Source organism: Euleptes europaea, chromosome 18 (genome assembly GCF_029931775.1).
Source record: "Euleptes europaea isolate rEulEur1 chromosome 18, rEulEur1.hap1, whole genome shotgun sequence".
Classification (NCBI taxonomy): Eukaryota; Metazoa; Chordata; class Lepidosauria; order Squamata; family Sphaerodactylidae; genus Euleptes; species Euleptes europaea.
The window spans coordinates 9512346-9525164 of record NC_079329.1 but is presented as its reverse complement, the minus strand read 5'-3'; the positions used below and the strand labels follow the sequence as shown (position 1 = coordinate 9525164).

The following is a 12819-nucleotide window of genomic DNA, read 5'->3' as shown; positions in this document are numbered from 1 at the left end:
GTTTGAGAAAATTTGCATTGGTGCGTAAGGTTGCCAACTCCAGGTTGGCAAATGCCTGCAGATTTGGAGGGTGGAACCTGTGGAAGGACAGGTTTGGGGAGGGGAGGAACTTCAGTGGGGTATAATGCCATTGAGAAAGGCAGCCATTTTCTCCAGGGGACCTGATCTCTGTAGTCTGGAGACCAGTGGTAATTATGAGAGATGACCATGCCTCCCTGGAGGTTAGCAGCCCTAAAAGCCATCTTCTTTCCTTCCCAGGTTACTTCTCTTTACCACAGAGAGGAGAATTATCTCCTGCCTAGACAGCAAAACAGAGGTTAATTCTGTGATAGACTTACATGACTCTCCTGGGTATGATGTGCCTTGGATGGTAAAAAAGTAGAACGACGTAATCTTATACATTAAAAGTGTTTGAATTCATACAGAGTAAGATGTGTCGTCCCACGTAACTTCTGCAGAAAATACTTATCGCTATTTGCCCCTCTGCTCAAATGAACACGGCCACACACACATTCACTAAATAACATTTACTGCCACGCATAGTCTCCTGTACATCACAGCTTATTCAACAGTCAGTTGTTTTTCAAACACTTTCACATTAAGGATACCCCAAACATGCTGGGGAAATTATATTACACACCTTCCAACCCCTGGACATTTCCACTTAACATTAAAAAAAAAAATCATCTTTAAGGAATGGTTTATAGTCAACTCAAGAACACTCTTTTGTAATAGAGGATTACTAGTAAAGAATGTCTTCTAGCAAGGAGAATGGATTAAACACAAGAGGCCCGATGAGGTAGTTGAAAGGGGGCAGTTTGCCCCAGTTTTTCCTACGAGGGGAAATTTTAAAGCATGAACCCAAGGGCGGTGACTATACCTCAGAATGGCCTGTGGCGTGATGGGGAAAAAATCAGGGAGTGTTTCAAGCAGGCAACCATACCACACAACCTTTGATGCCAAAAAGGCAACCGGTGGTATGAACAGACTCCATTGTGAAGTTATTGCATTTGAGGTAACATTTGAGGGATATAAAGGTTCGATGTGCTGTTATCTTGGGTGCTGTGGAACACAGGCAGGACGGTACTGCTGCATTCGTCTTGTTTGTGGGCTTCCTGTGGGCCCCTGGTTGGCCACTGTGTGAGCAGACTGCTGGACTTGATGGGCCTGGGTCTGATCCAGCAGGGCTTTTCTTATGTTTTTATGATGTGGTGTGGATGCCTGTTTGAATGAGCTGCCCAGGTCATCGTGATTTGACCATGTATGTGTGAGCTCGCTCGGAGAGTCAGTTTTTGTCTCTCCCCGCTACGGCTAGAGTCAGAAGTTTTGAAACCGGGGGGGGGGGGGGATCACTGCATTCAATTTGCGTCCAAAAACGTAAATCTCCAACCCGAATCTATATTTGCAATCACTGTCCTCGTTTTTGTGCGGCTTTCACATTTTGGTGACGGGTCTTTTGCGTCTCATCCTGAAAAACTGATTGGGGAACTCAAGTAGTCGCATTTTAAACGCTTTTGAATTTCAGGTGTTTAAGAAATTGGTCTGTTTTTGAATGTAATGAGAAAACTCAGCTCTAGCTATAGCAGACCAAAGCGGGCCGCTTTCCCTCTGAGAATCACTGCCTCCTATTACTGTCTTCTCCGTGCTCCTGGTCCTCTCTGAAATGTACACCTCCTGCCCTTTTAGTGCCATTTGCCAGTGGTTTTTGCTACTGGGGAGCTGGCTGAGAGGTAGATGGAGGAAGATTTGGAGTTTCTGGGGGGGAAATAGGAAGAGCTGTGATTGAGTTTTGCCCTCTGGCGAGATCATGCTGACTTCTCCTCCATGGGGTTCTGGCTGCCCACAACCTTTATACAGGTAAGAACCCAAGAGCGCTGACACCAAGGAACAGCAGGATGAGTGCCGTCGTCTGGGAGGCTTGGGGGGCGGCCGAACGAGGCTTCGCAAAGAAGGACACTTCCACCATTCGATCGTGGATCGGCTGTGTGGGGCGGAAGTTGTTCTCCAGGTGAGGCCCCACAGAAGAATCCGTGGAACGGATATTGAATGGGAAAAATGCCACCTGTTTTTTTTGGGGGAGGGGAGAAGAAAGAGGGCAGGTTTTAAGTAGGAGGCACAGCTTGGGACCGCACTGGCTGCCCTGTAGCAGCAGACAGCATATCAGAGCACCCTTTTAGGAAGAATTGTGTGCAAGCCAATGGGACCAAATGCAAAATGGAACGCTTCAGCATTCAGTTGGAAGGGCCCTGACCCCTCCAACATACCTCTTCTTTCTCAAGACTTTATGAAAGACTCTCCAGCTCTATCTCTACTAGCAGCAGCGTCTCAGCTCACCTGGCCAAATCTCCATCTTACAGCCTTGATCTCTGGCCAGTGACCGCAAGAGGCACTACTTGGCCAGAACAAAAAGCTTGCTCTTCTTCTGCCCCTTTGAGGTCATTTATGCATGGGAGTTTTACCTGAGGTTTGCTGCTGGCTGGATCCACACTTTCCAGTTGGGAATCTCTGCACCAGCAGTCTCCAGTGCTCACTGTGAGAGAAGATTCCTCCCCCCAAAAAACCCCAATTGCCGCATAAAAAAGCATTTTAAGAACAAAAGAAAAAATGGAGCAATCTGAAAGGGGGGGGGGAGAAATCCACACCTCGGTTTTAAAATGCCTTTCTTTTGCTCAGAAAGAGCTCCCAGGGAGCAGGGAGCATTTGAATCCCCGCCTCTTTACACACTACTTTGTGATTGGCTGTGAAAAAAACCCAGCTTCTTTTTCCCCCTGCTTTGCCTTCTGCACGAAGATTTCAGCCGGGCTGAGCTCAGGGGAGAGGGAAGACTCGGGTTAACAGAGGAATGGGAAGACCCGGACATTGCGAGGGCTGGCAGCGAGGTAATTTCTAATGGACGGAAAACTCATGCAGAACTCCAAGGAACGAGTCCGACGGGGTGAATGTGAGTCCAAGTCCCCATGCATAAATGGCCTAAGAGGGTTTTGATACACAGAAGTCAGCTGGTGGAGCCGGATTTTACACAAGATGCTAACTGATACAAACAAAGCTCCGTTAAAGAGCCGGGGGCCGGCTCAAAATATAACTGCTTTCTTCGTTAACCCAGCTAAGCCCTCCTCCCTATATTCCGGCATCCCTCCTCCCATCACCAACCAAGGCGGCTGCACTCACCACTTTGGTTGGCACCAGAATGGGATCAGCAAAGACAGACCAGATTACCACCTCGTCGCAGTTGGGAGTGGTGAGGGACCCGCTGTAGCGGTAATAGCGGGCAAGATTTGTGGAACCCATTAAGTCCTGGAGAGAGACGGCGCCTTGGAGGTCCGTATCCGAACCTGAGTGCAAGAAGGTGGAGGAAAACAAATGATCTCTCTGTTCCAAATTTAAACCTGCTTCAAACAGTTTTGAATGACGATGGCTCCCAACTAAGGTCTTTTATGCAGGGACGTTTCCCTGCGGTCACCCCCGCCGACTGCTTCGGAGTTTCCTTTTGATAAAGCATGCCTTTCTAGCTAAAACATCATCTGGAAAACACGGGCAAAATGCGCGGGGGGAGCGAGGCGACCTCTGACGGGTAGAAAAGGCATGCATAAGCAAAAGGAAACCCCGAAGCAGCCGGTGGGGGTGACTGCAGGGAATAGGGTTGCCAGGCGCCCGGTGGTGGCAGGCAAACCCCCACCAATCCACCCCCCTGCCCGCCAACCAGCTGAGGGTCGGCAGGTAAACGTACACGTGCACCTAGACACTTCACTTCTGGTTTACAGCCGGAAGTGCAGCATCTCGAGGGGCCTTATACCACTCAAACTCCCAGTTTGAGCGGTAAAGGGCCCCTTGTGATGCGGCACTTCTGGGTGTAAACACATCGCAAGGGGCCTTTTACTCCCAGTTTGAGTGGTATAAGGCCCCTCGAGATGCTGCCCTTCCGGTTGTAAACCGCATGCGCGATCTCTCAGCTCTGCCCCAAAAGCCTCCCGCTGGAGGAGAGAGGGGCCCTGGCAACCCTAGTGAGGAAACGTCCCTGCATAAAAGGCCTAAGGGTCTCCAAAGGTTTCTGGCACCCGCACAGAAAATAAAAATAAAATCCAAGGGACCTTAAAGATTTAACGCTTATTTCAATGTATCTGAAGAGGTGAGCTCTGACTGACAAAAGGCCTTGGAATAAATGTCGTTAGTCCTTAAGATGCCGCCGGACCTTTTATTTTGCTACCATAGACTAACATGGCTCACCCTTCGCAATCATCACTACACCGAGATATCTGTACTCAAAGTATAGTGTGTGTAGCGGTTAGATGAAGATAATTGAATAAGAAATAAATGGGGAAAGTAGGCAGTAAAATGTAGAGAAACAATTCTTAGTAGAGGCAAAGCAGGGATGCCAAGTATAACCAAGTGCAGCAATACTAGATACTGTCTATAATTTCAGAATTTAGAGATCTGGTTAATTAGAAGATTGGTACAGTTAAAGAGCAAGATGCTTATATGATATATGTACGGTAATTTAGAGTAGTTCATCATTAAGTGAAATCCACTTTATGCTCTAAACAAGAGTTTTCTGATTATTTACTGATTCACTTATAATTATTTACTGATCTTCCTGGAAGAAGGTCTTGACTGTATGTATGTGTTTGTAATTGCTTAAATTTTCAATAAAAATATTTTAAAAAATAATCACTACACAGAAATCCCAACATTTTCGTGAAAATGGCAATTCCCAGGATCCATCAGGAGAAGCCACGACACAATGGTACCGCTTTCAAAATGGCTAAAATAGGTAACGCATAGTGGAGCAAATACAGTATTCTTTATTGCGTTATCTACTATGAGCTCCGCTGCCTTCCTCAGAGCTGGGGAAAGAACCACAATCCGTCCTTCCTTGACTTTCCCCATCACATACTCACCCTTTTTAGCGATTCGTTGGAGGTTCTTAGAAAAGGATTCCCATGCTTTAGCGGTCTTGCCCTTGGCACTGTCAGAAGCCTGTGGTAGAGAGGAAACACGAGAAAGGGTAAACTGAGGCATGGAAAGAACGTGGGGGCAAAGAATAGGGTTGCCAATCTCCAGGCACTTAGCAAACGAAAGTTAGCGTGCTGTACAGTGGTTAGCAATTATAAATCAACAGCAACAATTGCAAAAATTATATAAGTATAGCAGTGTTATTGAAATTGCATATACACTGATGCCAACAATTAATATCTGGTTCACTTTCACACCAAGATATATTAGGCAAAGGACAAAGTAAGTTCAAAGTCCATCAAGTCGCAGGTACAAAGTCCTTTTGACTGTATTGAATCCCGTGGGTTCAAAAGGTTCAAGAGGTATGGTTGATTATATTTCCATTTAAACAGAAGTCTGGTAGCCTTTCTGTTTCGGCTTATAGAAAGCCTTTCTCAGCGACCAACGCGAGCTGTTAGTAACTGGCTTTCGCGTTGGCCAAGATCTCCTGTCGAGATCTCCAGCCGATAGAGATCAGATCACCTGGAGAAAGTGGCTGCTTTGGCCATTGGCCCCTGTGGCATTGAAGTCCATCCCCTCCCCAAATTCTGCCCCGAAAACCTCCCGCCGGTGGCGAAGAGGGACCTGGCAACCCTAGCAAAGAATCTTGGTGCCCTAGTACCCCAACATTAGTTTATAGTTTTAATTAACTATATATTTTTCTCTCCTCCTTTCCTGGGCACCAAAAGGCAATTGTTGTTCAAGGAAGCATCTGAAACTAACTCCCCCCCCCCCCCAGTGACAGAATGCTGCAGTTGGGAATGTGGGAGGAAATGTGTTGTCCTCACAATATAAATGCTTCTTGAGAAAAGACGTGTATTGTGTAGAAAAACCTATCTGTAAATAATTTTTGTTTCCTTCAGCTCTTCCATTTGCTATTTTAAAATCTGGTTTAAGAAGAAGAAGAAGAAGAAGAGTTGGTTTTTATACCCCGCTTTGCTCTACCTTTAAGGAGTTTCAAAGCGGCTTACAATCGCCTTCCCCCCCCCTCACAACAGGCGCCTTGTGAGGTAGGCCGGCTGAGAGAGTTCTGAGAGAACTGTGACTGGCCCAAGGTTACCCAGCAAGCTTCATGTGGAGGAGTGGGGAATCAAACTCGGTTCTCCAGATTACATCCCTCTCACCTGGACAAAAAATCCCAGCACAGCGAGTCCTTGTGGATCTTGCATGGCATCCGAGAGGCTCATGTTGTCTCTGGTATGCACGATGTGCATCTGAAGGGAGAAAAACAGGATTAATTTGGGATCCCTCAGCAAACCTCTCAGCAGATAGATGTAGATGGCCATGAACTAAATCTGCTGCTTACTGACATTCTGTTCTCATATCCCTCTCTGTTACCTTTTGGCTTGAATACCCTACATTCTGATCAAAAATAATAAAAGGAAGACGAAGAAGAAGAATTGGTTTTTATATGCCTACTTTCTCTACCACTGAAGAAAGAATCAAACTGGCTTACAATCACCTTCCCTTCCCCTCCCCACAACAGACACCCTGTGAGGTAGGTGGGGCTGAGAGAGTGTGAGTAGCCCAAGGTCACCCAGCTGACTTTATGTGTAGGACTGGGGAATCAAACCCAGTTCACCAGATTAGTGTCTGCCGCTCAGCGTGGTGTAGTGGTTAAGAGCGGTGGAGTCTGATCTGGAGCACCGGGTTTGATTCCCCACTCCTCCACATGAGCGGCGGAGGCTAATCTGGTGAACTGGATTTGTTTCCCCACTCCTGCACACATGAAGCCAGCTGGGTGACCTTGGGCAAGTCACATTCTCTCAGCTCCATCTACCTCCCAGGGTGTCTGTTGTGGGGAGGGGAAGGTGATAGCAAGCCAGTTTGAGTCTCCCTTAAGTGGTAGAGAAAGTCGGCATATAAAAAACCAACTCTTCTTCTTCTTCATGTGGAAGAGTGGGGAATCAAACTTGGTTCTCCAGATCAGAGTCCACTGCTCCAAACCACCGCTCTTAACCACTACACCATACTGGCTACATTAAGGGTTACATTATATAAGGGTTACATTATGGTTATTCAGTGGTAAAAGCAGTGCACTTTACACATGCTCAGAGGAACACTGTTCTTTATCACTGCTTTTCCTGTTTCCTGGCTCAATTTAGGATGACTTCAGATATCAGTCATGACTTGTAGTTCGTCCTGTCATTGCCGCGACTTGGAGTTGAAGGCGATGGAATTGCCCGTCCTGTGCAACTCTTAACAGGCATAGCAGCCTCCTCAAACTCTGGATCCAGCCTCCCCAGCTGGCCTGGATGGGGACTGTAGCCTCACCTCCATAGAGTAGCGTTTGCCATCGATACAGTGCTCGGATCCGGGATTCGCAGGTCCATTTCCCCAATGGAGGTGGATGGTTTTGGCCATATAGGTACCTGGAAGGCCGTTCCCGGTGAGCAAAAGTCCGTCTTTCAGATCAACATCAACTGCAGGCAGAAAGAAAGAACTGAACACGCTTCTACGAATGAGGAGACCTTCCTTCCTGGCCAATGTTTTAATTGATGTTTTAACCCCTTTGTACGTGTTTTAACTCTGTTTTTAATCTGTTTTAATGATGTGTGTTGGAATGATTTTAATGGTTTTAAAATGTGGTTTTTATCATGTATGTTTTGAATTGTTAGTTGCCTTGGTGTCCCTTGTGAGGGCAGAAAGGCAGGATATAAATTTTGCAAATAAATATTCTGTCCCAGGCCATTTATGCTTGGTAGTTAGCAGTGCGTTCCAGGCTAAAGTGCCCCTCACGTTATTTTTTAGTTTTGCATGCTGAACCGTCATTTAGGAAGTGACTGCGAAGCCGGTGCATACCTACTTCACTTTTCTTAAGATCCCCTTTAACGCGACCTTTTGTGTTTGCTCTGCCCCCACACCGAAGAATCCCCTAAAGGAACCATGCAAAAGACAGCCTCGTGTTAGCTATGCAAACGGCGGTTGGCTAATGGAAGGAACAAAGGAGCAGGCGAGTGGAGTGGGGTGGTGGTGGGATTTCTCCTTTTCCGTCGGGACCGTGAATAAGCCTTTTGAAGGTCACATTTTTAAAAAGAGCTTTGAGTGAGCATCGAAATCGACCCTGCATAAATGGCCCCAAAGTTGTAACTGAGGAAAAGGATAGGTACAACACTCATGCTTGCTTGTGCATATGTACCCAGCAACCTTTCCCCCTTCAAAGCAGTCCTGTGGGGCAGTGTCTTCATTTTATGAAAACCCACAAGCATTTATGAAAACCCACAAGCATTTGACACTGAGAGACACTGTCCTTCAGTGTTACTCCTCTGAAGATGCCTGCCACAGCTGCTGGTGAAACGTCAGGAAAGAAAATACCAAGACCACGGTCACACAGCCCGGATAACCTACAAGAACTGATTCCTGATCATGGCTGTGTTGTGTCAGGGCTGATTTGGCCCCCGTTCCACTAGCTTCAAGGGGACTTACTCATAACAAAACAGTTGCTAGGAATGAGTGGCTAAATTAGTAATTCCCAAGCTGTGACCACAAGGAAATTGTGAGACTAATGCAAGAGCTATATCAATTAAATCAGCAAAGGCTCCTGGGAGCTCAAATTTCCAGCCCTCAGAGGAGGCTGCTCATTACATCTCTGCATGGTTTACTGTTCTGGCCTTGCTTGCTTCCAGTTAGGCTCTGTCGGGATCGGGTTAACTGAATGCTGCCCTCTCTCTGCATCAAGTGCAATTTAATTGCCTGTGAGAGAGAGGCACCGGAACAAACTGTTCTCAAAGGCCATTTATGCAGGGGAAGTTTGCGTTGGGTTTGCCACTCTGCAGATGTAGTTTTCTGATCCGAATTCTCAGAACTCTATGCATGGGGGCTTTTTGCCCTGAAGAAAGGCCAGGAGTACCTTGTGATCAATTATGCATCCCCAGCGAAAATGTGGAGCTTCCAAGTCCCTCGCCTTGAAAACGCTGCTTTGTAATTGGCTGTAGTGAATTTTTTTGAGATACGTCACCAGCACCCGGCAGCCCCGCAGTGAGATTCTTTCATTTAACAGCCAGCTCCGTTCCCTGAGCTCTTACAACACTCGCTGCTGAAACTCACCAAAATGGCTTCTAGGGGAGGGGTGGGATGAGGGAGCGACAAGCGAGAATGGGCGTGAGGAGAGAAACCTGAAGTTAAAGCTATGCACAGAAATGGCTTCGATTTGCAGAGATTTGGGCTCGGAGCAGACTTTAAATTCGTGGCAAGACAGTATCCTGAAACCCTGGGGAAAGCGTGAGGTGGGAGTGAAGTGATTTCTGGTCGGAAAAATAATGCATAACTCCAAAGCAGTCCAGCAGAGAACGCGAAGCAAAGTACCTATGCATAAATGGCCTGTTGCATCTCTACATGAGTTGCTGCTCAGGGTTGCCGCCTTGCAATCAGAAGGTGCGTCTCAGGCAGCATAAACACAACATGTGTGCTCAGAGGGCATGAATTCTTATTCTGAAAGAAAACCCTTTTCAGGTGTAAAATTTCGGTGAAATGTGTTTCTAATTTCAGTTGAGTTCTCAGAAGATGGGGAAACACTTTATGTGACACACTTTTACAAACTACATGGGAAAGGGAAGGAACACACCCTTCAACAGGAAATTTGATGCAACAATAAGGAATGGAGGACATACAAAGAGCTTGAGAGATACGCAGAAGGCTTGGAGCATCACCTCCTTCCAGGTAATTCCTGCATTCCAATTTTTTTCCCTGGTACCTTATGGGCTAGGGCCCAAACGGTTTGTAAAAAGAAAAAAGAACTAGTCACCTGTTATCCCAGTGTTCGACATGTCCCGTAGCTTTTTGTGGTCGCCATAGCCAGAAAGGATCACAGGGCCCAAGGTGGAGTTGAAGCTGACATTAGCAGTGACGATGTCTATGGGAGACTGTCTTTTACCGGCACAATGACCAAGGGACACCCATGTTGGCGGTCCTGGTGGGAAATAAACAAAAACACAAAGGGAGGAGTCGGCGTGGGTAGGGTTGCCAACCTCAAGGTAATAGCTGGAGATCTCCTGCTATTCCAACTGATCTCCAGCCGATAGAGATCAGTTCACCTGGAGGAAATGGCCGCTTTGGCCATTGGACTCTATGGCATTGAAGTCCCTCCCCTCCCCAAACCACGCCCTCCTCAGGCCCCGCCCCCAAAACGTCCCGCCGGTGGTGAAGAGGGACCTGGTAACCCTAGGCATGGGAATGAGATTTGGTGCACTGGTTTAGTTTCTAAAGAGAATCTCTGAAGGACAAACTAACTTTGGGAGTTCTGTAGTTGGGAACTCCCTTTAATAATAATAATTTTAAAAAAGGATGAAAGACTTTGCAAAAGGGACTGGGGCTGCAGCTAGCAGTGCCAACCTCCAGGTGGGACCTGAAGAACTCCCAGAATTACAACTGCTCTCCAGATGATGGAGATCAGTTCTCCTGGAGAAAATGGCTACCTTGAAGGCTGGACTCTTTAGCGTTGTGCTCCGCTGAGGTCCCTCTCCTTCTGAAACCCGCCTTCCTCAAGCTCTACCCCAAATCTCATGGAATTTCTCAACCTGGAGTTGGCAAACTTTGCTGCAACTCCGGGGAAGGGGGGACTTAACCTTTCCTCACGTCTCATTTTGCCCCTAATGAAATGGCCCTTGGGAAGCTGCCATTTGCAGCAGGAGGGGGAAATATACAGATAACCCCAGTGACTGTAACGGTTAGAGTCTAACCGTTCAAAAAGTCATACACCGCTGGTATGTTGCCCTCCCACTAGAACCTAGTACATGTGGGTAGGCACAGTTACTAAGCAGGGACAGAAATGCTCTCTGCTCCTGTTCAGAGACACGTTCACACGTTCCAGTGTGAACATAAATTCTGGCCAGAGAATCTCAAAATAAGCCTTGTTCAGAATCTGGGGTTAAAGAGAAGAACGGCAGTTTCTTACCACACATTTCTCCAACGTAGCACCAGGAGCCTACAGAGGACAGAAGCAGAGATGGTGTGAGTTTAAGGGAAAGAGCCTCAGGGTTACCATCTTCCAGGTGGGGCCTGGAGATCTCTTGGCATTACAACTGATCTCCAGGCGATACAGATCAGTTCCCCTGGAGAAAATGGCTGTTTTCGAGGGTGAACACTATGGCATTATATCCCACTGAGGTCTCTCCCTTCCCTGAAGCCTGCCCTCCACAAACAAATCTCCAGGAATTTCCAAACCCGGAGTTGGCAACCCTAGAAAAGCAATCGAACTAGGATCCCTCCCCTCTTGTCATGAGGCTTGCTGGATGACCTCGGGCCAATCACTCACTCTCTCAGCCTTCCCGGCCTTACAGGGTTGTTATTGTAAGGACAAAATGAGGAAAGCAGAACCACGGACAGTGCTCTAAGCTTCTTTGAGGGTGGGTGACACAAAAACGGACAAGATAAATAGGAGTAGGTCAGGGATCTGCAACCAAAGGTCTAGAGCTGAACGCAGCTCAATGCAGAACCAAATAATGCTGTTTAAAAAACAACAACGAAATCTTGAAGTAGACATGTTCATGGAGGAGAGGGGTATTCATGGTTACTAGTAAAAATGGATACTAGTCATGATGCAGACCTATTCTCTCCAAGACCAGAGGAGCATGCCAAATATATGAGGTACTGTGGAACACAGGCAGGATAATGCTGCTGCAGTCGTCTTGTTTGGGGGCTTCCTGGAGGCACCTGGAGGCACCTGGAGGCACCTGGAGGCACCTGGAACAGACTGCTGGACTTGATGGGCCTTGGTCTGATCCAGCATTGTCTTTCTTATGTTCTTATGTTCTAAGTATATTTTTGCATAAACGGGCTTTCTTATACTAGCTCTTGGGTGATCTCTTGCTCTGAATCCAGGTGTAGGCTTGCTCTTATAAAAGGTTGCTGACCCCTGTACTAGGCAGGTGTGGGAGTAGGGGGCAGGTATGCATGCGCACAGTAGCGTTACCTCCCACAGCGGCGTAGCATGCTCCTGGAAGCAGAAGAACCAAGGTGAAGATTCCTTGTACCCTTGTAAGAGCCATGGTACGCAGTGCTGCCAGGGAGAAAGGAGCAGGAAAAGGTGGTAAATGACACACATCTTGAACGAGCGGTGTGTATGCTAGACTTCACCATTGCCTGTGTAGTGGAGGTGGAGAGGAGAGGGTGCCCTTTCTGCAACTCTGCCATAGTCCGACATGTTACAAATATTGTACAAATATGTACCACATCTCAAGTCTTCTGTAACATCTAACTTAAAAGGTAAAGGTAGCCCCCTATGCAAGCACCGGGTCATTCCTGACCCATGGGGTGACGTCACATCCTGACGTTTACTAGGCAGATTCCTAATTTTGTTGGCCTTTGTTGTAAACATCTACTCTGTATGGTCACTTTCTGTTTTACCTGTTTTATCCGGCATATTAGCCACAAATAAAATTTATTTATTATTATTACAAGGCAGACTATGTTTACGGGGTGGTTTGCCAGTGCCTTCCCCAGTTGTCTACACTTTACCCCCAGCAAGCTGGGTACTCTTGTTATATGTCCATAAAGATAAAATTTTAAAGAGATAGAGATGTCCCCCCCTTCTCCAGTGACCATAAGGTCTAGAAATGTTTTTGAAGTGTGGGGGGGAAACCCAATCTAACGTTTATACAAAATTTTGGCTGCACTGAACCAAGACGGGTGGGGTTGTATCGTGGTGAGTTATAATCCGCTGTGGTGTCATACGTGCAAAATGAAACGCCAACACGCACTCGCATGAAAATGAAATAAAACATAACGCTGAAACCTCACAGCTAATTAAAAGCTTAAGCGTCACTGCCAAAAGCCGCCCCGGATAGACAGGTCTTGTAAGGCTTGCTGAAGTGGTTCAGGCCTTGGCAAGTT

The 12819-nt window shown here is 47.0% G+C and overlaps 1 protein-coding gene across 1 annotated transcript; it reads right to left on the bottom strand.

Annotated features, from left to right (window-relative positions):
• Positions 1-1849: 1849 nt before the first annotated feature.
• Positions 1850-11975, bottom strand: LOC130489319 (carbonic anhydrase 4-like). The gene is made up of 8 exons (XM_056863016.1): positions 11900-11975; positions 10883-10912; positions 9734-9898; positions 7264-7412; positions 6114-6203; positions 4896-4974; positions 3169-3332; positions 1850-2062 (listed from the first exon to the last, which is right to left on the bottom strand). The coding sequence occupies exons 1-8, from the start codon at positions 11973-11975 to the stop codon at positions 1850-1852; spliced, it is 966 nt and encodes a 321-aa protein (XP_056718994.1).
• Positions 11976-12819: the final 844 nt, after the last annotated feature.

Bases quoted from the DNA above. Each gene is read 5' to 3' on its own strand.
- LOC130489319 (XM_056863016.1), bottom strand. From the start codon at position 11,975: ATGGCTCTTACAAGGGTACAAGGAATCTTCACCTTGGTTCTTCTGCTT. The intron at 6,204-7,263 runs GTGAGGCTACAG...TTCTCCCTTCAG, and splicing joins GCAAACGCTACTCTATGGAG to ATGCACATCGTGCATACCAG. The intron at 4,975-6,113 runs GTGAGAGGGATG...TCTCTACCACAG, and splicing joins TGCTGGGATTTTTTGTCCAG to GCTTCTGACAGTGCCAAGGG.